General features: G+C 39.2%; 1 protein-coding gene across 2 annotated transcripts; it reads right to left on the reverse strand.

Moving 5' to 3' along the window:
- Window positions 1–3,406: 3,406 nt before the first annotated feature.
- LOC133554314 (transcription cofactor vestigial-like protein 4) lies at window positions 3,407–20,435 on the reverse strand. 2 transcript variants are annotated; one of them, XM_061902899.1, is made up of 6 exons: window positions 20,284–20,435; window positions 19,446–19,894; window positions 10,208–10,346; window positions 9,895–10,108; window positions 9,698–9,812; window positions 3,407–7,344 (listed from the first exon to the last, which is right to left on the reverse strand). In XM_061902899.1, exons 2-6 carry the CDS (start codon window positions 19,825–19,827, stop codon window positions 7,148–7,150), a joined length of 1,047 nt encoding a protein of 348 aa, XP_061758883.1. In that variant the 5' UTR covers window positions 19,828–19,894; window positions 20,284–20,435; the 3' UTR covers window positions 3,407–7,147. The 2 variants fall into 2 exon arrangements, with proteins under 2 accessions (XP_061758883.1, XP_061758882.1); XM_061902898.1 differs by having other exon boundaries at window positions 10,208–10,349.
- Window positions 20,436–22,217: the final 1,782 nt, after the last annotated feature.

Consider the following 22,217-nt stretch of genomic DNA (forward strand, 5'->3'; position numbering starts at 1 on the left):
CCAAGTGTTGTACTTCTCCCTTGTGCGCGTCTTTTGTTCCTTTTTTAATAGTAATTAATAAATATGGCCTTACCTTCACGCCTTGCCCGCTCCAACTTTCCTTTGCCTTCCAGGAAAACAAACCCTCAAGTCCACGTTTTCACAGTAAACACACTAGTTTTTAGCGCTTTGATAGCTCGTCTACTGACAGAGATAAGTAAGAACTTTTCACTACTTTATATTAGAAATGGCAACAGTGGAAGATTAATGTCACATAAGTAGAGAAAAAGTAGAAGCTTATTAATTAAGGTGTCTACACGAACTACAATGGCGGACGAACACACATTTTCAGGACTGATGCAGATCCCAAATACCGATCAGCAGGTACCAGAAGGTTAGAAAAGTTTTTTGATAATATTGCGAAACAAAACGGCAGGTAAAATGTCTGCTAATAGGTGCCATTTTGCCTATGCACACACACTCGTATGTATAATGCGCCGACAATCCATTAGGCGGTGTGGCTTCATAGCTTACCGAAGTTGTGCTAAAAACATTTTGATAGCTTTTTGAGCGCCGTGTGTAACGTTCTATATAGAGATGTCCGATAATGGCTTTTTTGCCGATATCCGATATTGTCCAACTCTTAATTACCGATACCGATATATACAGTCGTGGAATCAACACATTATTATGCCTAATTTTGTTGTGATGCCCCGCTGGATGCATTAAACAATATAACAAGGTTTTCCAAAATAAATCAACTCAAGTTATGGAATAAAAATGCCAACATGGCACTGCCATATTTATTATTGAAGTCACTAAGTGCATTATTTTTTTTGACATGCCTCAAAAAAGCAGCTTGGAATTTGGGACATGCTCTCCTTGAGAGAGTATGAAGAGATTGAGGTGGGTGGGGTAAGGGGGTAGCGGGTGGTGTATATGTAGCATCCCGGAAGAGTTAGTGCTGCAAGGGGATCTGGGTACTTGTTATGTTATGTTTATGTTGTGTTCAATGCGGATGTTCTCCCGAAATGTGTTTGTCATTCTTGTTTGTTGTGGGTTGACAGTGTGGCGCATATTTGTAACCGTGTTAAAAAAAATTATACGGCCACCCTCAGTGTGACCTGTATGGCTGTTGACCAAGTATGCGTTGCATTCGCTTGTGTGTATGAAAAGCCGTATATATTATGTGACTGGGCAGTGCTTATAAGGTTTATTGGTGCTCTGTTCTTCTCCCTACGTCCGCGTCCACAGAGGCGTTTTCAAGTCATACATTTTATTTTTTTTAAACAGACACCGATGATTTTGAAACCGAAACCGATAATTTCCGATATTACATTTTAAAGCATTTATCAGCCGATAATATTGGCAGTCCCATATTATCAGACATCCCTAGTTCTATATTCTCAATGGAACATTTAAAGTTGTGGTGTTGTTTATTGCCACCATATTGCAGTATACAAGTATTTTATGTGTGACTGCCATCTACTGGTCACACTTATTACATCATGTTCCAATTAAAATTGCTACGACTTTTATGGAACGATGACACAGAAACCTTTTTTTGCGAGAACCGAAGCTTCTCTAACTGCAGACACCGCAAGACATCTTGTATCCAACTGTGTTTATTTACTTTTACGTTATATTTTATTGTATATCTTATGATTGATTGATTTATTTTACCTTATCTATTAATTTATTTATTTTTAATATATTTTGTTAGCTTGAATCTATGGTTACATAGATTCATGTGTCTATATTTGTTGTGGGCACTAGGTGACAATTACCTTGGGAATTGAGTGGGTGGGTATTGTAAGGGGTGGGTTGTAAAATGTGCAGATACCTCAACTTGCTGTTACCATGTGCTATCATACTGTACTGCCTGCAAAATTCAGTAAAAATATTTGGGGGCAAAAAAAAAAAAATGCTTCGAGGTCGGTAAGTACAACCCAAATTATGCTGTACATTAGGCGCACCGAGTTACAAGACGCACTGTCGATTTTTTAGTAAATGAAAGGATTTTCAGTGCCTAAAAATATGGTAATAGTTATGGAAGCTTGTTAATTTAACATGTTTAGTCAATGCCACATTCTACATGTACACGTAAGTTCTATGGTTAAAGGCCTACTGAAACCCACTACTACCGACCACGCAGTCTGATAGTTTATATATCAATGATGAAATATTAACATTGCAACACATGCAAATACGCCCTTTTTAGTTTACTAAATTGCAATTTTAAATTTCCCGCTGTTTGTTGTTGAAAATGTCGCGGAATGATGACGCGTAGGATGACGCGTGTTTGTGACGTCTCGGGTTGTAGCGGACATATTAGCCCAGCACCACACAAGGCTGAAAGTCGTCTCTTTTCATCACATAATTACACAGTAATTTAGACATCTGTGTTGCCAAATCTTTTGCAATTTGTTCAATTAATAATGGAGACTATAAAGAATAATGCTGTTGGTGGAAAGCGGTGGATTGCAGCTGCCTTTAGCACCGAAACACAGACGGTTTTTGTTTTTTGTAAAGCTTTAACACAGAGCGTTCAAGCGAACATGTTTCTCTACGTCAACCAGCAAGTTTTTTATGGGAAAATTGTGATATTAAGTTGGCTCTTACCGGAGACTTCAGTGGATTGTGGGACCTCCTCCTGCAGCTCAAAAAGGCAGCTGTGATCTTGGCTCCTCAGCTTCTCTCAGAGACTCTGGCGTTCACCGCAGCCATCCGACTTTCAGCTATTACTTTACAATCTCACTAAAACACTATTAAAACAATTAGCAGATAAGGGATCTTCCAGAATTATCCTAGTAAATGTGTCTAATTACATCTGAAACGCCGTCGCCTTTTCTTTTTTTTCTCGTACTTTACTCTAAACGTCCTCATCCACGAATCTTTCATCCTCGCTCAAATTAATGGGGAAATTGTCGCTTTCTTGTTCCGAATAGCTGTAGCTACTGCTGGCTATGATTGTAAACAATGTGAGGATGTGAGAAGCCCTACAACCCATGACGTCACGCGCACATCTTCTGCTACTTCCAGTACAGGCAAGGCTTTTTTATTAGCGACCAAAAGCTGCGAACTTTATCGGCGATGTTCTCTACTAAATCCTTTCAGCAAAAATATGGCAATATCGCGAAATGATCAAGTATGACACATAGAATGGACCTGCTATCCCCGTTTGAATGAGAAAATCTTGTTTCAGTAGGCCTTTAAGCTCCAGCGTGTCTGTCAAAAGATTGGTGCAGAGTCGAAACATGAAATCAGTCTGAGAGCTTTTCTGTCTTGAGGTAGGCAACGACAAGTCATTTGCTGCATGAAGTGCTGTTACACAAGCAAGAGCAGGCTCTTCATCACAGGCTCTTACCGTAACGATAGAAAGGTCAGCCTGGAGACGGCTCATCGTTTCGAGGAAGAAATCCACAAGTGAGGTTTTCTGTTTATTTGGAAGACAATTCTTTATAAAACAGTGGCATTTTTTTCTTCCAGAGAAATACGGAGCCAAGTGTACAAACGTATCATCATGAGGGCGACACATCTCTGAGCAATTAAATAATATCATCACACATGCGAGCTTGTGTCAAACAAGTCAATAAACGTAGACCTTTGACACTCGGCTGAGGTCCAGATGTGTTCCTGCACGCTCATCACGTCATCCAAGTGTAAATGCATGGTTAGATAAGAAACGTCCACGCTACATGTGAGTACGCTACTCGCAATGCAAACAAATACATAATAGGATCATTCCGCTCGGCGCAATGATGGTCACGTAGGAGTACAATCAAATATGAAGACAAGAAAGCGTGTAACAGCTGAACCAATAGGAAAGAAAAGGGGGTTGCTAGGTGGAATTCTAGCAGTCAGAGTTTAGAAACTAAGGTCTATTCTGAAGGTATATAAGAAAACTAGGTGGACCACATCTCCTAGTTGTGTCACACCACACTTGCAACTAAGCACCGGACTGCCTGTTGTAGACGCGTCAAAGGCGAGATGAAACTAATCCAGCCTGCCGGGAATATTCAACGCTGACAGAAAGTCGGATTTAGTCGTTCAGTCGCGAGTGAAGAAATAGCATGTATCGCAATGTTGCCTTGCCTTGGACAACCTTTCCAGAGGCTGTGCTTTGAAGGACTCCGTGCCAAAATGGCAACCTGATAGAAAAAATATATATGGAGTACAACTGTACCAGCAGTGAGTATTTTGTTACACACAAATACATTCTGAGTAAATATTTCATAAAGAGCAAAGTTTGATAGAATCCAGCTATTTGAAACATGCTTTCCACTTCAATGATGTCCTTTATATTTCGGCAACATTGAGTTAAAATTGGAGTTACCGCTAATGTTGATTTACATTGGAGCTATCGCCAACTTCAATGTTGGAGTTACCGCTAACGTTGATGTTACCGCTAACGTTGGAGTTACCGCTACATTGGAGTTACCGTAAATATTGATTTACCGTTACATTGGAGTTACCACCTATGTTGATTTACCGCTACATTGGAGCTATCGCCAACTACAACTTGGAGTTACCGCTAACGTTGGAGTTACCGCTACATTGGAGTTACCGCTAATGTTGATTTACCGCTACATTGGAGCTATCGCCAACTTCAACGTTGGAGTTACCGCTAACGTTGGAGTTACTGCTAACGTTGGAGTTACTGCTAACGTTGGAGTTACCGCAAATGTTGATTTACCGTTACATTGGAGTTACCACTATTGTTGATTTACCGCTTCATTGAAGCTATCGCCAACTACAACTTGGAGTTACCGCTAACGTTGATGTTACCGCTAACGTTGGAGTTACCGCTAATATTGATTTACCGCTACATTGGAGCTATCACCAACTTCAACGTTGGAGTTACCGCTAACGATGTTACCGCTAATGTTGATGTTACCGCTACATTGGAGTTACCGCTAATGTTGATTTAGCGTTACATTGTAGTTACCGCTAATGTTGATTTACCGCTACATTGGAGTTACCACTAATATTGATTTACCGCTACATAGTAGTTACCGCTAATGTTGATTTTTGCGCTACATTGGAGTTACAGCCAACTTCGCTAACGTTGGGTGTTACCGCTAACGTTGGCGTTACCACTAATGTTATTTACCGTTACATTGGAGTTACTGCTAATGTTGATTTACCGCTACATTAAAGTTACCGCTAATGTTGGTTTACCGTTACATTGGTGTTAACGCTAATGTTGATTTACCGCTACATTGGAGTTACCGCTAATGTTGATTTACCACTACATTGGAATTATTGCCAACTTTACGAACATTGGTGTTACCGCTAACGTTGGAGTTACCGCTAATGTTGATTTACCACTACATTGGAATTATTGCCAACTTTACGAACATTGGTGTTACCGCTAACCTTGGAGTTACCGCTAATGTTGATTTACCACTACATTGGAGTTACCACTAATGTTGATTTACCACTACATTGGAGTTACCGCTAATGTTGATTTACCACTACATTGGAGTTACCACTAATGTTGATTTACCACTACATTGGAGTTACCACTAATGTTGATTTACCACTACATTGGAGTTATCACCAACTTTACAAACATTGGTGTTTGCGCTAACGTTGGAGTTACCGTTAATATTGATTTACCGCTACATTGGAGTTAGCGCTAATGTTGATTAACCGCTACGTTGGCGTTACCGCTAATGTTATTTACCGCTAAATTGGCGTTACGGCTAATGTTGATTTACCGCAACATTGGAGTTACTGCTAATGTTGATTTACTGCCAACTTCACCAACTTTGGTGTTACTACTAAGATTGGAGTTACCGCTAATTATATTTACCATTACACTGGAGTTACTGTTAGTGTTGATTTACCGCTACACTGGAGTTATCAGCAACTTCACCAACGTTGGTGTTACCGCTAACATTGGAGTTATTGCCAGCTTCCCCACCTTCGGAATTATCGCCAACATTGGAGTTACTGCTCATGTTTGCGTTATCACCACCTTCTGAGTGATCGCCAATGTTGGAGTTATCGCCAACATTGAAGTTAACGCTAACGTATTGAGTTATTGCCACCTTCGGAGTGATCGCCAAAATTGGAGTTATCGCCGAACATTGAAGTTAACGCTAACGTATTGAGTTATTGCCACCTTCGGAGTGATCGCCAAAATTGGAGTTTCCGCTAATGGAGTTATCACTAATGTTGAAGTTACTGCTAAAGTTGAAGTTACCGCTAATGTTGATTTACCACTACATTGGTGTTATCGGTAACTTTAGAGTTATCGCCGCCACAGGCAACTTTCGAGTGATTGGCAATCTTGAAGTTATCGCTAACTTCGCCAAAGTTGGAGTTACTGCTAATGTTTGAGTTGCCACTAACGTTTGAGTTATAGCCAACATTGGAGTTACAGGCTAACGTTCGAGTTATTGCCGGCTTCTCCAACTTTAGAGTTATTGCCAACGTTTGAGTTACCGTTAACAGGAGTGAATCCAGTTCTTCTAGAACGTCTTGATTGCATTTCGTGAAAATGCAATATTTCTTCAAAGCCATTAAACTGGTAGAAGTGAGTATAATCGTCAGGGAAGACATGACTACAGAATGAGGAATAAAGATGGCATGCCTTCAGCCAAAACTAAAATGTGAGGCTTGCAGGCTGATGGAAAAAGTGAAGGGCTTTCTGTCTATGCGAGAAAACAGTAGAATTGTTGGTTGAATATTGAATCACTTCATCCTTCGTACAGCGAGTGTGATGATGGGAGGTTGTTCAAACACCAGCTTGGGCTTCCAACTACCAGCTTGGGCTTCCAACTAAACCATCCAATATTTACCTCAATGCTTCAGCCTTTTTTCTGAAGAGGAAAAAGCGCAAAGAAGAAGTCATCTTTGTGGGGATGGCCAATAACTGTGCTCTTAAAAAAAACAAAAACGACGCCATAGATTTGAGTTCAATCTAAGAATCCGATTGGAGTCTGAAAGTCAGCCCTGAAACAAACAGCTCTGTAATAAAACATTGTTGTGGTGTTGTCATTAACAGTACAAAAATACATATATGTATTTAAGATTGTTCAGCTAAAACTGTGGAGGATTCTTGTCAGAAGGCAATCAAAGTCCAGAAGGCTGCATGTCTCCTATTGTTCATGCCAACCAAGAACGGTGGACATAAAAGTGATTGGAACATTTGTTCACCTTATGGATCCTCTTCTGGGGCCTGATGACCTTTGGCCTTTAATTGGAGCCAGGTGTCTCCCAGCGCCTTAGCAAAGTGATCGTCCACTGAGCCTGTAATGGACACCGAGTTGGACATCGAGTCGGCGGCCGCCTCGGCTTCTTTGTAGTTTTTGCCAAGGCTGCGACGGAAGTGCTCCTCGATCACAGGATCGCAAACTGTGGCAGTCCAGACAAAAAACCGTTAAGTCATCTCATAAATGATACACCACTTCTTTCTGGATGGGATATGAGAGAACATGACACAAGTTCCTCAGAAGATTTTGAATGAATGTTTTGTTGACATATGCAACATCACATGCACAAGGTAAGTGTGACACCTTGTGGTGAAATACACAACACCCAACTTCCTATCAAAGCTAACCATTTTTTGACCACAAATATTTTAATCTGCAATATGTCAATTGGAATAATAACAGTTCTATGTTTTATCATGTGTTACTTATTTGTATAATCTTCTAATACTGATCATTCATTTCACAATTATTTGTATATTCTTCTAATGTTGATCATTTATTGCACTATTATCTGTATGATGTTCTAATACTGATCACTTATTGCACTATTATTTGTATAATCTTCTAAAATTGATCATTTATTGCATTAGTATTTGCATAATCTTCAATGTTTATCATTTAATGCACTATTTGTATAATCTTTTAATGTTGATCATTTATTGCACTACAATTTGTATCATCTTCCATGTTTATCATTTAATGCACTATTCTGTGTATAATCTTCTAATGTTGATCATTTGTTGCATTATTTGTATAATCTGATACGGATGATTTATGGCACTATTAGTATCTTCTTATACTGATAATTTATTACACTATAATTTGTATAATATTGTAATGTTGATCATACACTATAATTTGTAGATTGTAATGTTGATCATTTATTGCACTTTTAGTTTAATCTTCTCATTGATCATTTATTGCACCATTATTTGTATGATCTTCAAATACAGATCATTTATTGCACTATTATTTGTATAATCTTCTAATGTTGATCATTTATTGCACTATTATTTGTATAATCTTCTAATGTTGATCATTTATTGCACTATTATTTGTATAATCTTCTAATGTTGATCATTTATTGCACTATTTGTGTAATCTTCTAATGTTGATCATTTATTGCACTATTTGTGTAATCTTCTAATGTTGATCATTTATTGCACAATTATTTGTATGATCTTTTAATACTGATCATTTATTGCTCTATATTATTTGTGTAATCTCCTAATGTTGACCATTTATTGCACTTTGTATAATCATCTAATACTGTTAATTAATTACAATGTGTATAATCTTCTAATGTAGATCTTTTATTGCACTATTACTTGTATAATCTTGTGCAGATGATCATTTATTGCACTACTATTTGTTTAATCTTGTAAAGTTGATAATTTATTATTTATTGCACTATTATTTGTATAATCTTGTAATGTTGATCATTTATTTATTGCACGATTATTTGTATAATCTTCTAATACTGATCATTTATTGCAATATATGTATAATTTTGTAATGTTGATCATTCATTGCAATATAATATGTATAATTTTGTAATGTTGATCATTTATTGCACTATTACTTGTTTAATCTTGTAATGTTGATCATTTATTGCACTTTTATTTGTATAATCTTCTAATGTTGATGATTTTTTGCACTTTTATTTGTATAATCTTCTAATGTTGATCATTTTTTGCACTATTACTTGTTTAATCTTGTAATGTTGATCATTTATTGCACCTTTATTTGTACAATCTTCTAATGTTGATCATTTTTTGCACTTTTATTTGTATAATCTTCTAATGTTGATCATGTATTGCACTTTTATTTGTATAATCTTCTAATAATGACCATTTATTGCACTATTAGTATAATCTTCTAATAATGACCATTTATTGCACTACTAGTATAATCTTGTAATACTGATCATTAATTTAACTATTATTTGTTTAATCTTGATCATTTTTTACACTATTATTTGTATAATCTTCTCATATTAGTCATTTTGTGCACTATTATTTGTATAATCTTCTAATGTCGATCATTTATTGCACTTTTTTTTGAATAATCTAATGTTGATCATTTATTGCACAATTTTTGTACAATCTTGTAATGTTGATCATTTATTGCACTATTATTTTATGATCTATTAATGTTGATAATTTATTATATTTTGAATAATCTAATGTTGATCATTTATTGCACAATTTTTGTACAATCTTGTAATGTTGATCATTTATTGCACTATTATTTTATGATCTATTAATGTTGATAATTTATTATATTATTATGTGTATAATCTCCTAATGCATATAATTTATTGGACTATTATTTGTATAATCTTCTGATACTGATCATTTACTGCACTATTTGTATAATCTTCTAATGCTGATCATTTACTGCACTATTTATATAATCTTCCAATGTTGATCATTTATTGCACTATCATTTGTGTCATCTTCTGTCTAGGCGATATTTCCAAGGAGAATGTTCACCATTGTTCTTCCTTCCATCGTCGGGTGGGCTCGGAGAGCAGCCGTTCATGTGGCAGTGAGACAGGTTACAATTGCGGTTGCTTGCAGGAGCGCAAGTGATGACAGACGGGCGATTCTACAGATGGAAACAAAAGTGAAAAGTACTACAAGCTTTGTCCCTATTTGGTCAATAACACAGGTGGACATGTGTGTCGTACCTGCTGCCGTTCAACAACAGACCTCTCTCCGCCTCCAACCGCGCTGTCAAAGCTGTTTTTGGTCAGAGCCAGAGGCTGGTCCACAGCATAGCCAGAAATGGAAGCATACAGACGGTTGCCATGGAGACCGTTGGCGGAAGCACCAATGTGCTCCACAGCACTTTGGCTTGCGTTCCAGTGCTCATTGCGCTTGTCTCCAGCAGAAGGGCGGGACCTTGGCAAGGACAAGAAGAAGGCGACCTTTGACACCTGCGGACCTGCTCCATCACATCTAAATATTGACATCAACTCAGTGAGAGTTGACACAACTTACAGATGAGTTGCAAACAATCTGCTCATTTTGTTCATGTGGTCGTCATCACAGTTGATTTGGTCCTTTTGTTCATCGCCGTACTTCCGTTTGCTTGGACACAGAGGGGGTGGTGCGCTCATGTTGGACATGGAGCTGGACTCTTCTGTTGGGAAAGAGAAGGCACAGAATAACACTTATGGTCCACTAAATATCAATAGTTGACATCATGGTCAGCAGAATAAGACTTATGGTCCGCTACAATACTAACTATCAATAGTTGACATCATGGTCAGCAGAATAACACGGAGGGTCCACTACAATACTAAATATCAATAGTTGGACACAGAGGGGGTGGTGCGCTCATGTTGGACATGCAGCTGGACTCTTCTGTTGGGAAGGAGAAGGCGCAGAATAACACTTATGGTCCACTAATATATCAATAGTTGACATCATGGTCGGCAGAATAATACATAGGGTCCACTACAATATTAAATATCAATAGTTGACATCGCTCACACTGGTGAATGAATGATGAATGAATGATAGGTGGTGGTCGGAGGGGCCGTAGGCGCAAACTGGCAGCCACGCTTCCGTCAGTCTACCCCAGGGCAGATGTAGCTTACCACCTCCAGGTGTGAATGAATGTTGAGTCCTACTTCTCTGTGAGCGCTTTGAGTGTTTAGAAAAGCGCGATATAAATCTAAGTTACTATTATCATCATGGTAGGGGTGTAAAAGGTACACTAAAATTTCGGTTCGGTAAGTACCTCGGTACAGTAAGAAAACAAATTATAATTTTTTGGGTTACTTATTTACCAAATTTGCAAAATCTTCCACCAAAAATATTTTTCTTAGTGGAATATTTGATGTGAAGTAATGGGAACCTTGGATAGGTCAATAATTCATAATAACATTGATTTTGATTCAATAATATAGAATAGAAAGTACTTTTATTGATCCCTGGGGGAAATTCAACACAACAGTTCACTCACAATAGACAAGAATAATAATAAATAATATATATCATATATTATATATATATAATATATAAATAATATAAATATATTCTACATATACTCTACATATGTTTATGTTTTGAGCAATGACAGTTTGAAAGAAAAAAAAAACAGCTTTGTTTTATTAGTCCACATTGCATTTTTTTCTACTATTTGGTAATATACGGTAATCTGAGGCTGAGTTGACTTGAAACTGATTAATGTTGTACTTTTTATATGTAGAAGAAAAGTTTTGTCATTTTATTTAACTGAGCAACAACTTGTAGCAGTTTAATGTTGCACTTTATATGTAGAATGGTTTTGTTAAGCAACCAATTCTGAGCCTTATTTTATTTAGTTTTAATTTGTTTTTATTTTATATATGTTGACCACATTAACCCTGGCAATGGACCTTGTGTGTACATAAATGTTATTGTTATCCTTAGCCTTCATGACTGCCTGCTGTTGCACTGATCAGCCTAGTGGTGGCTCACATCCATCACGCACAGATCTATTTCTATTATTGGGAAGAAAATGTTATAGTGTTCCCAACGTTAAAAGGATAAAGCCATTGTTTACAAAGTTGGTAAATAAATAAATAAGCAGAAAATGTATATGTTGTTGTTTTCTTACTGTACCGAAAATGAACCGAACCATGACAACTAAACCGAGGTACGTACCGAACCAAGATTTATATGTACTGTTACACCCTTAGTATGCAGGGATTATTATTACTGCCAAGCATAAACCTCTCATTTTAAAAAGGAGAACTGAACTTTTTTTAAATGCATGGCCCTGCGATGAGGTGGCGACTTGTCCAGGGTGTACGCCACCTTCCGCTCGAATGCATCTGAGATAGGCTCCAGCGACACCAAAAGGGACAAGCAATAGAAAACGGATGGGATTCACAATACTATTGTGGGACAAGAACACGTTTTTTTGTCTTTTTACGTAATGTCTTTTGTAATAATTGGCCTGTTCTCGGTGGCTAACAATGCAGCTAATGGGAGTATACTAGTACACACATAGAGCTTAAACAACATAGAAAAAGCACCAACAACACTCCATTTACATATCGTGACCTGAACATTAACAAGTATTAGTAATATTGTTATTACAGGCTTGTTAACAGAGGGAATACTTTTAGCAGAGGTTAACTAGCTTATGCTGCTATGTTGACATATTGAGCTGCTGCATCACCTCTGAGTTGGTGAATGTTACTTCTTGATTATAAATCATGCCTCTCACCGGGATGGTAGAAGGTTGTGGACACAAACCCACAAGTTGATCAACTTTGACATCCAATTTACACCCAGAGATTGCCAAAAAGACACGAAAGGACGTTTGTTTGCGACCACCTTTTTTTTTTTAACCCTTTGTGAGGATGATGAGGAATTGTTCATGTAAGTGGGAAGATATAAACATCCCATCAGTCTTTATCCAGGGGGTAGAGCAGCCATGCCAGCAACTTAAAAGGTTCAAGGTTTGAGCCTCGCTTCCGCCATCCTAACCACTGCCACTGTGTCCTTGGGCAAGACACTCTACCCACCTGCTCTAAGTGCAACCCACACTGGTCTAAGTGTAGCTTAAATATGTAGATAATGGGTTTCAGCGCTATATAAATACAATTATTTTCATTTCCCAGTGAGAGCAGACGTTGTACAGTAAGCAATTATTTTATAATGTTTGTAAATCTTGTTTAGCACTTAGCAATACTGCTACGTGATGCTTAGTGTTTGACTAAAGCTGCATGTGTTTAGCACACAGCTTCTAAAACTTTGTAGAACATCCTCTTTATATTCAGGCTCAAAAATAGAAGTTTCTGGATCATCGTTTGTCTCAAAGTAGTCCTTTTTTTCTCTCATCAAGTCTGCCATGTTTAGTAGTCTTGTTGTTGTTAAAGGGAAAGTGAGCACAGTGATGCATCTGTAAAATTATTACACCGCTGAATGCCTAAAATGATCATAATTCGTAAATATTACATGTTATTATGAATGTTACTACATTACATATACTCTTACAGCATGAGGAAAATATGCAAATATTACATATTATGTTACTACATTAAATTTATACTTACAGTATGATGAAAATATGTAAATATAACACGTTATTATGAATGTTACTACATTACATATATACTTACAGTATGATTAAAATATGTAAATATGCATGTTATTATGAATGTTACTACATTACATATATACTTACAGTATGATGAAAATACGTAAATATCACATGTTATGTTACTACATTACATATATACTTAGTATGATGAAAATATGTAACTATTACATATTATGAATGCTACTACATTACATATATACTTACAGCTTGATGAAAACATTTTAATATTAAATGTTATGAATGTTTCTACATTACATGTATACTTACAGTATGATTAAAATATGTAAATATTACATGTTAATACATTACATATATACTTACAGTATGATGAAAAATGTTAAATATTGAATGTTTTTATGAATGTTACTGCATTACATGTATACTTACAGTATGATGAAAAAATGTGAACATTACATGTTATTAGGAATGTTACTAAATACTACATCTATATTTACAGCATGTATATAAAACCTAGACGGAGGTTTTTGGGTGTTTTTTTTTTAGAGAGCTTTAAAGGCGGAATAGATCGACTCACATTAGCTCCATTGTGAGCTGACTTTTGTTGATGTTTATGATATAGAATGCTCCAAAAAAAAAAAAGAAAAACATGTGGTCTTGTCTTACATAAGGATTGTGAATGATGCGATGTTGCAGTGTAAACAAATTAAACAAGTATTGAAAGTAAAAGTGATCTGGCATAACTAGGGATGATGTTTCTAAAACCGGTTCTCCCGATTGTTCGATAAGAAAATTACCGATTCCATGGATTCAAATCCCTTTTTGAGAAACGGTTCCTGTTATCGAAGCCACTATAGTAAAGAAAAATATTTTGTTCTTTATTCAAATCCTTGGGAACTAATCCCGTGTCACAGGAAATGTCTTGTGGGACGTCACAGGAAATGACGTAGCTTAGTTATTCGGTGGCAGTTACAGAAGCAGCAACAACAATGGACCGGAAAAAACGCTCCAAGTCATGGCTTCACTTTACTAACAAATACGACGTGGAAATGGCTATCTTCAAATATTGCCAGGCTTTGCTTTCCTGTAAGGGGAGCAGTACAACAAACATGCTCAGGCCGTACATAACCTGAATGTTAGAGAAACGTGTCGTGTCTTCGACACATGGAGAAGCAGCGACAGAGAAGACGAAGCACGCCCCTCTTCCTCTGCTTCAACCTGCAGTCCCAGTGATAGTGTCATTGAGTACCTAACGTTAATTGTTGCCGGTTAATTTCCATATCTGCTCACTTGTAGCCTTCCGGCTAAAATATTGTTACCTCTTAGGTCAACCAGGACTGCAGTGATGTTAACTAGCCTAACGTTACCTAAGCATAGTCAGTGGCTAACGGTAACATTAGCCTTTTAGTATGTGTCTGATAACCTAAACGGTATCTTGTAGCCTACACCACTACAAAGTTTGCAGGTCTGTCTAATAAATTAGTCATTGCAAGATGTGAAATAAGATAATGTTATCCAATTTCAGATGATGACATTCATGACAGCCAGAGAGACCAGGACAGTGTTTAATCTGTTTATTTTAATGTATTCCTTAAAAATAAAAAATAAAAGTGAGCTTTGGTTCAACCAAGTATTGTGTTTTATTTTCAATATACAACAACCTATCTGGATTCGATAAGAGAATCGATAGGGAATCGGTTGGATAAGGATTCGATAATGGCATCAAAATCGATCATTTCTTAAAAAACATCATCCCACAACGAATGACCAATAAACAACGGTTAAACCAATTTTAACTTGACTAGATTATTGAAATGATTAACTATGTTTACACACCACCAATCTCACTCGGATCATTTTGTTTTGTTTGTTAATATTCAGTCATGGCAATCGACATTCAGGCTTCCATCCATCCATTTACTACCGCTTGTCCCTTTTGCTGGAGCCTATCTCAGCTGCATTCGGGCAGAAAGCGGGTTATACCCTGGACAAGTCGCCACCTCATCACAGGGCCAACACAGATAGACAACATTCACACTCTAGAGCCAATTTAGTGTTGCCAATCAACCTACACCAGGTGCATGTTTTTGGAGATGGGAGGAATCCGGACTACCCGGAGGGAACCCACACAATCATGTGGAGAACATGCAAACTCCACATAGAAAGATCCAGAGCCCGGGATTGAACTCAAGACTACTTATGACCTAAAGAGTATTCACACTAGGGCTGGGCGATATCTCGATATACTCAACATATCGCGGGCGGGTTTGTCTCTGTGCGATATAGCAAATGACAATATCGTGATATTCGGGTATACATTCTCACGCAGTTGCTTTTAGCTGCGGAGAATTACACTGCATGCGTTTCCCACTCTTTCTTGCCTCTGCTTCTCAGACGTAAACCAAGCGCACCTTCTTACATACGTCATGTGTGCAACGTCACACGCTACACAGAGCAGAGTGGTAGCGACATGGTAACGTTAGCTGTGATGCTAACGGTGAGATGCGGGTGGTAATACGAGAAAGAAGGCGCAAATCTGGTAACAAATGGAGTAAGAATTAATTACCAAGAAAAACAGCACGGGATCCATCGTCCGGGGGTGGTTTGGCTTCAGGCAGGAATATGTTCAATATTTATGCGGCAAAAGCGCTGCTACAAAAAGTAGCAGCATTGCTAATGTATCATCATTAGAAAAGTAATCCGCTAGAGAACGAAGAGTGCTTGAAACTCTGCATCAACATCTCCGGCCGGTGCCACACCAACAAACTGCCGAAGCAACCTTTTCCATATCGTATGAAAAAATTGTCAACAACAAATTTCAGGTGACCTCCCCAACGAGTAGAATAATTCAACTTCCTAAGCGTGCGTTGCTTGCTGCACATCTCCAAATACTTTTTCATGCACTTTGTTGCAGTAACCTACCACATAGCAGAGGACACACTATTTGAATTCCTGTTACGCAACTAATTTTTATTTGACAGTTATTGAAATACCTTGTGTAACATCATGCACAAAAGTGCACTTTATTTGTTTTAAAACTATTGTAATGGTGTTCTGTTCAAAAAGTACACTTTAATTTAGTGTTGTTTTGATATGTCATTTTTATTTGACAGTTATGGAAATATCTTGTGCGACATCATGCACAAAAGTGCACTTTATTTGTTTTAAAACTATTGTAATGGTGTTCTGTTCAAAAAGTACACTTTAATTTAGTGTTGTTTTGATATGTCACCTTGGTTACATCATTCACAAAAAAGCACTTATAGCTTGTTTAAAATGTCTCTGACAATCTTGCACTTTCTGTTTTGGAAATGACACGAATGTTTGTGCCACTGTTTAATAAATAAAGTTTTGGTCAATTTACTTAGTTGTGATTTCCCTCTCTGCATGAAAGTTTAAAATGAGCACATATTAATGCAAAATGAACAAGAATGTTTTAATGTAGACACATAGAATCACCATACTGCTGTGATTATATGCATCAAGTGTTAATTCAAGCCCGAGGCAAAATATCGAGATATATATCGTGTATGGCCTAAAAATATCGAGATATTAAAAAAAGGCCATATCGCCCAGCCCTACAACAAATGACAAACAACGGTTAAACCAATTTTAACCTGACTAAACTGTTGAATCAGATCAGCACCTCCAAGTCCGAGTCCATGGTTCTCGCCCGGAAAAGGGTGGAGTGCCATCTCCGGGTTGGGTAGGAGACCCTGCCCCAAGTGGAGGAGTTCAAGTACCTAGGAGTATTGTTGACGAGTAAGGGAAGAGTGGATCGCGAGATCGACAGGCGGATCGGTGCGGCGTTTTCAGTAATGCGGATGCTGTATCGATCCGTTGCGGTGAAGAAGGAGCTGAGCCTGAAGGCAAAGCTCTCAATTTACCGGTCGATCTACGTTCCCATCCTCACCTATGATCATGAGCTTTGGGTTATGACCGAAGGGCAAGATCACAGGTACAAGCGGCCGAAATGAGTTTCCTCCGCCGGGTAGCGGGGCTCTCCCTTAGGTATAGGGTGAGAAGTTCTGCCATCCAGGAGGAGCTCAGGATGCCACCCGAATAACTCCCTAGGGAGGTGTTTAGGGCACGTCCAACCGTTAGGAGGCCACGGGAAAACCCAGGACACGTTGGGAAGACTGGCCTGGGAAAGCCTCGGGATCCCCCGGGAAGAGCTGGACGAAGTGGCTGGGGAGAGGGAAGTCTGGGCTTCCCTGCTTAGGCTGCTGCCCCCGCGACCCGACCTCGGATGAACGGAAGAAGATGGATGGATAAATTGTTGAAATGATTAACTATGTTTACATACCACCAATCTCACTCGGATCATTGTGTTTTGTTTGTTTATATTCATGTTTTATGTCTAAAGGCCTACTGAAACCCACTACTACCGACAACGCAGTCTGATAGTTTATATATCAGTGATGAAATCTTAACATTGCAACACATGCCAATACGGCCTTTTTAGTTTACTAAATTACAATTCTAAATTTCGCGTGGAAGTATCATGCTAAAACGTTGCGTTATGATGACGGGTGCGCGTGACGTCACGCATTATAGAGGACATTTTGGTCCAGCACCGTTTACAGCTATAAGTCGTCTCTTTTCATCACATAATTCCGCATTATTATGGGCAACTGTGTTCCTGAATCTTTTGCATTTTGTTCAATAATGGAGATGTCAAAGAAGAAAGATGTAGGTGGGAAGCGGTGTATTGCGGCCGCCTTTAGCAACACAAACACAACCGGTGTTTCCTTGTTTACATTCCCGAAAGATGACGGTGAAGCTTTACTATGGAACAGAGCGGTCGAGCAAACAAAGTTCCCTACCACATGTCAACCGGCAGGTTTCGGTGAGAAATTTGTGGTAATAAGTCGGTTCTTACCGTAGACATGAGCAACGAGCTTGCGTCGTTCCTCCTGGACCTGTCAAAGAGGCAGCTGCGACTCTCTTTCCTCCTCCCACCGGCCGCCCCCGACTGTCGGATGCTTCCACCGTTGTTGGAAGGAAAAAAATAAAAAATCTCAGCCCGGCCGACTGGCTGCCTTCGCCTCGTCGAGAATCGTGGCTTCCCTCAGAGACACTGGCAGTCACCACACCCGTGGCCACACCCCTTCGACTTTCAGGCTGTACAGGTATGACCATATAATCTCACTAAAACACTAGTAACACAATAAGCAGATAAGGGATTTTCCAGAATTATCCCAGTAAATTTGTCTAATAACATCTGAATCGCTGTGCCATCTAGTTTTTTTTTTTTTTTTCCTAGTCTTCACTCTCACTTTCCTCATCCACGAATCTTTTGTCCTCGCAAAAAATTAATGGGGAAATCGTCGTTTTCTCGGTCCGTATCGCTCAAATCAAATGTTTATTGGATTCATCACTATACAGTGTACATCCACGACTAAACTACTGACTAAATTATTCATATGTTTTTAGAGACATTTACTAGGATTAATCTGGGAAATCCCTTATCTTTCTATTGTGTTGCTAGTGTTTAAGTGAGTTTAAAAGTACCTGATAGTCGGAAGTGTACGTCCACGGCCCGGTGTTGACGCACAGTGTCTCGGGGAAGTCGACGGCAGCTGTACGGGAGGCGCAAGCTCAGCTGATACCCGGTAAGTGGTGACTTTTTAACCACAATTTTCTCACCGAAACCTGCTGGTTGACAAGAGGTCGGGATCCATGTCCACTGTGATCCATAGTAAAGTTTCAACTCCGTGAATTTTAAACAAGGAATCACCGTGTGTTTGTGTGGCTAAAGGCTAAAGCTTCCCAACTCCATTGCTCTACCTTGACTTCTCCAATATTAATTGAACAAATTGCAAAAGATTCAGCAACACAGATCTCCAAAATACTGTGTAATTATGCCGTCAAAGCGGACGACTTTTAGCTGTGTGTGTGTGCAGCGCTCATATTCATAACAGCCCGTGACGTTTTCAAGAAAAAAGTCCCGGGAAATTTAAAATTGCAATTTAGTCAACTAAAAAGGCCGTATTGGCATGTGTTGCAATGTTAATATTTCATCATTGATATATAAACTATCAGACTGCGTGGTGGGTAGTAGTGGGTTTCAGTGGGCCTTTAAATTCAATCATGGCAATTGACATTCAGGTTTATCAGAACAAAACAACGAACAAATAAGTAGTCGCACAAAGAGGTTTGAAAGCTTGAGAATATCACCTGCATAGTGAAGTCTCCCCATGTTATTGTTCACCTTGTCCAGGTACTGAGGGTTCAACAGGCCCATGGTAGGTACCTGGTCCAGGTACTGAGGGTCCAACAGGCCTGTTGTAGGTACCTGGTCCAGGTACTGAGGGTCCAACAGGTCCATTGTTGGCACTTTATTGTTCACCTTGTCCAGGTACTGAGGGTCCAACAGGTCCATTGTAGGCACCTTATTGGTCACCTTGTCCATGTACTGAGGGTCCAACAGGTCCATTGCTGTTACCTTATTGTTCACCTTGTCCAGGTACTGGGGGTCCAACAGGTCCATTGCTGTTACCTTATTGTTCACCTTGTCCAGGTACTGGGGGTCCAACAGGTCCATTGCAGGCAACAGCATTTACGCCAACGTTCTAGCTGCTAACATGGACGATAGCAGGCGACAGCGGCGAAGATAGACGTATGTCCTGAAAAAGGTGACATTCTATGAATCAATTAGTAGAGTATAAAGATCTTAGAACAATACTTTAAAGCACTTTGAGACAAGTCGCTGACGTCGTCTTGACGTCGGCGGAGTGAAGGCTTTAAAAAGAGGTCCGACGAACACATGCTAAGCTAACTGACTTGACGCTCACGTTGTTATATTCACTTACTATATTACCGAGGTACAATTTCAGAGGTTATAAGAATAATATACTTAAAATAATATTAGTTAGCAGGTTTCACAAGTTGTACAAGAGTCACACTAGTTAGCCAACTTTAGCTAACGCGCTAACAAACTAGCCGAGAGCTAGTCGTCAACATTGTGTTGTTTCATGCAAATACACGCTAAAAAATCATAATAAAAATAACTTACATGGAAGCTGCGGCGTCCGGCAAAAAGTAGCTGGAACACTCAGTGGAACTTTTTACACAAGTGGGCGCTTTACAAGAACACGCTTTTTAACCCAACGGTGTGTTTATTTGTCAGTGTGGACAAAGACTCTAGGCGCCCTGCTGGACGAAACACTGTACTGCAACCTCCTCAGAACTATTGATTGATTGATTGATTGATACTTTTATTAGTAGATTGCACAGTTCAGTACATATCCTGTACAATTGACCACTGAGTGGTAACGCCCGAATAAGTTTTTCAACTTGTTTAAGTCGGGGTCCACATTAATCAATTCCATCTATCCATCTTCTTCCGCTTATCCGAGGTCGGGTCGCGGGGGCAGCAGCCTAAGCAGGGAAGCCCAGACTTCCCTCTCCCCAGCCACTACGTCTAGCTCTTCCCGGGGGATCCCGAGGTGTTCCCAGTCCAGCCGGGAGACATAGTCTTCCCAACGTGTCCTGGGTCTTCCACGTGGCCTACCGGTTGGACGTGCCCTAAACACCTCCCTAGGGAGGCGTTCGGGTGGCATCCTGACCAGAGCCACCTCATCTGGCTCCTCTCGATGTGGAAGAGCAGCGGCTTTACTTTGAGTTCCTCCCGGATGGCAGAGCTTCTCACCCTATCTCTAAGGGAGAGCCCCGCCACCCGACGGAGGAAACTCATTTCGGCCGCTTGTACCCGTGATTTATCCTTTCGGTCATGACCCAAAGCTCATGATCATAGGTGAGGATGGGAACGTAGATCGACCGGTAAATTGAGAGCTTTGCCTTCCGGCTCAGCTCCTTTTTCACCACAACGGATCGGTATAACGTCCGCATTACTGAAGAAGCCGCACCGATCCGCCTGTCGATCTCACGATCCACTCTTCCCTCACTGGTGAACAAGACTCCTAGGTACTTGAACTCCTCCACTTGGGGCAGGGTCTCCTCCCCAACCCGGAGATGGCACTCCACCCTTTTCCAGGCGAGAACCATGGACTCGGACTTGGGGGTGCTAAGTCTCATTCCGGTTGCTTCACACACGGCTGCGAACCGATCCAGTGAGAGCTGAAGATCCCGGCCAGATGAAGCCATCAGGACTACATCATCTGCAAAAACCGGAACCTCTCAACGCCTAGAAATTCTGTCCATAAAAGTTATGAACAGAATCGGTGACAATCAATCAATTCATGGTACAAATATATACTATCAGCATAATACAGTCATCACACAGGTTAATCATCATAGTATATACTAGTGATGGGTTGATGAGGCTTAATGTATCGTTTCGACACATTGCAAAATTGTATTGATACTGTGTGACTAAATACTGACATCTGCTGGACATTAAAAATCCCTACAGGCAACCTATGGCCCGACTCAACTGACACTGATTTTATGACCCAGTATATACAATAATATAAACCAAATCATTATATTTCATTTAGGATTATTTAATATCTTCATTAAGATAAAAAATCTGCATAATACAGTCATCACACAGGTTAATCATCATAGTATATACATTGAATTATTTACATTATTTACAATCCGGGGGTGGGATGTGGAGCTTTGGTTGATATCAGCACTTCAGTCATCAACAATTGCATCAACAGAGAAAGAGAAATGGACATTGAAACAGTGTAGGTCTGACTTAGTTGGATACAGTGGGGCAAAAAAGTATTTAGTCAGCCACCGATTGTGCAAGTTCTCCCACTTAAAATGATGATTTTAATTTTCATCATAGGTACACTTTAACTGTGAGAGACAGAATGTGAAAAAAAAAATCCAGGAATTCACATTGTAGGAGTTTTAAAGAATTTATTTGTAAATTATGGTGGAAAATAAGTATTTGGTCTACCATTCAAAGCTCTCACTGATTGAAGGAGATTTTGGCTCAAAATCTCACGATACATGGCCCCATTCATTCTTTCCTTA

This window comes from Nerophis ophidion, linkage group LG06 (genome assembly GCF_033978795.1).
Source record: "Nerophis ophidion isolate RoL-2023_Sa linkage group LG06, RoL_Noph_v1.0, whole genome shotgun sequence".
NCBI lineage: Eukaryota > Metazoa > Chordata > Actinopteri > Syngnathiformes > Syngnathidae > Nerophis > Nerophis ophidion.

What these genes read in the sequence shown, in the direction of transcription:
- LOC133554314 (XM_061902898.1), bottom strand. Translation starts at nt 19,827, where the DNA reads ATGCTGTTGCCTGCAATGGACCTGTTGGACCCCCAGTACCTGGACAAG. An exon ending in AGATTGTTTGCAACTCATCT is followed by an intron (nt 10,109 to 10,207) that starts GTAAGTTGTGTC and finishes GTCCTTGCCAAG; the next exon opens with GTCCCGCCCTTCTGCTGGAG. An exon ending in CTGTTGTTGAACGGCAGCAG is followed by an intron (nt 9,813 to 9,894) that starts GTACGACACACA and finishes TTCCATCTGTAG; the next exon opens with AATCGCCCGTCTGTCATCAC.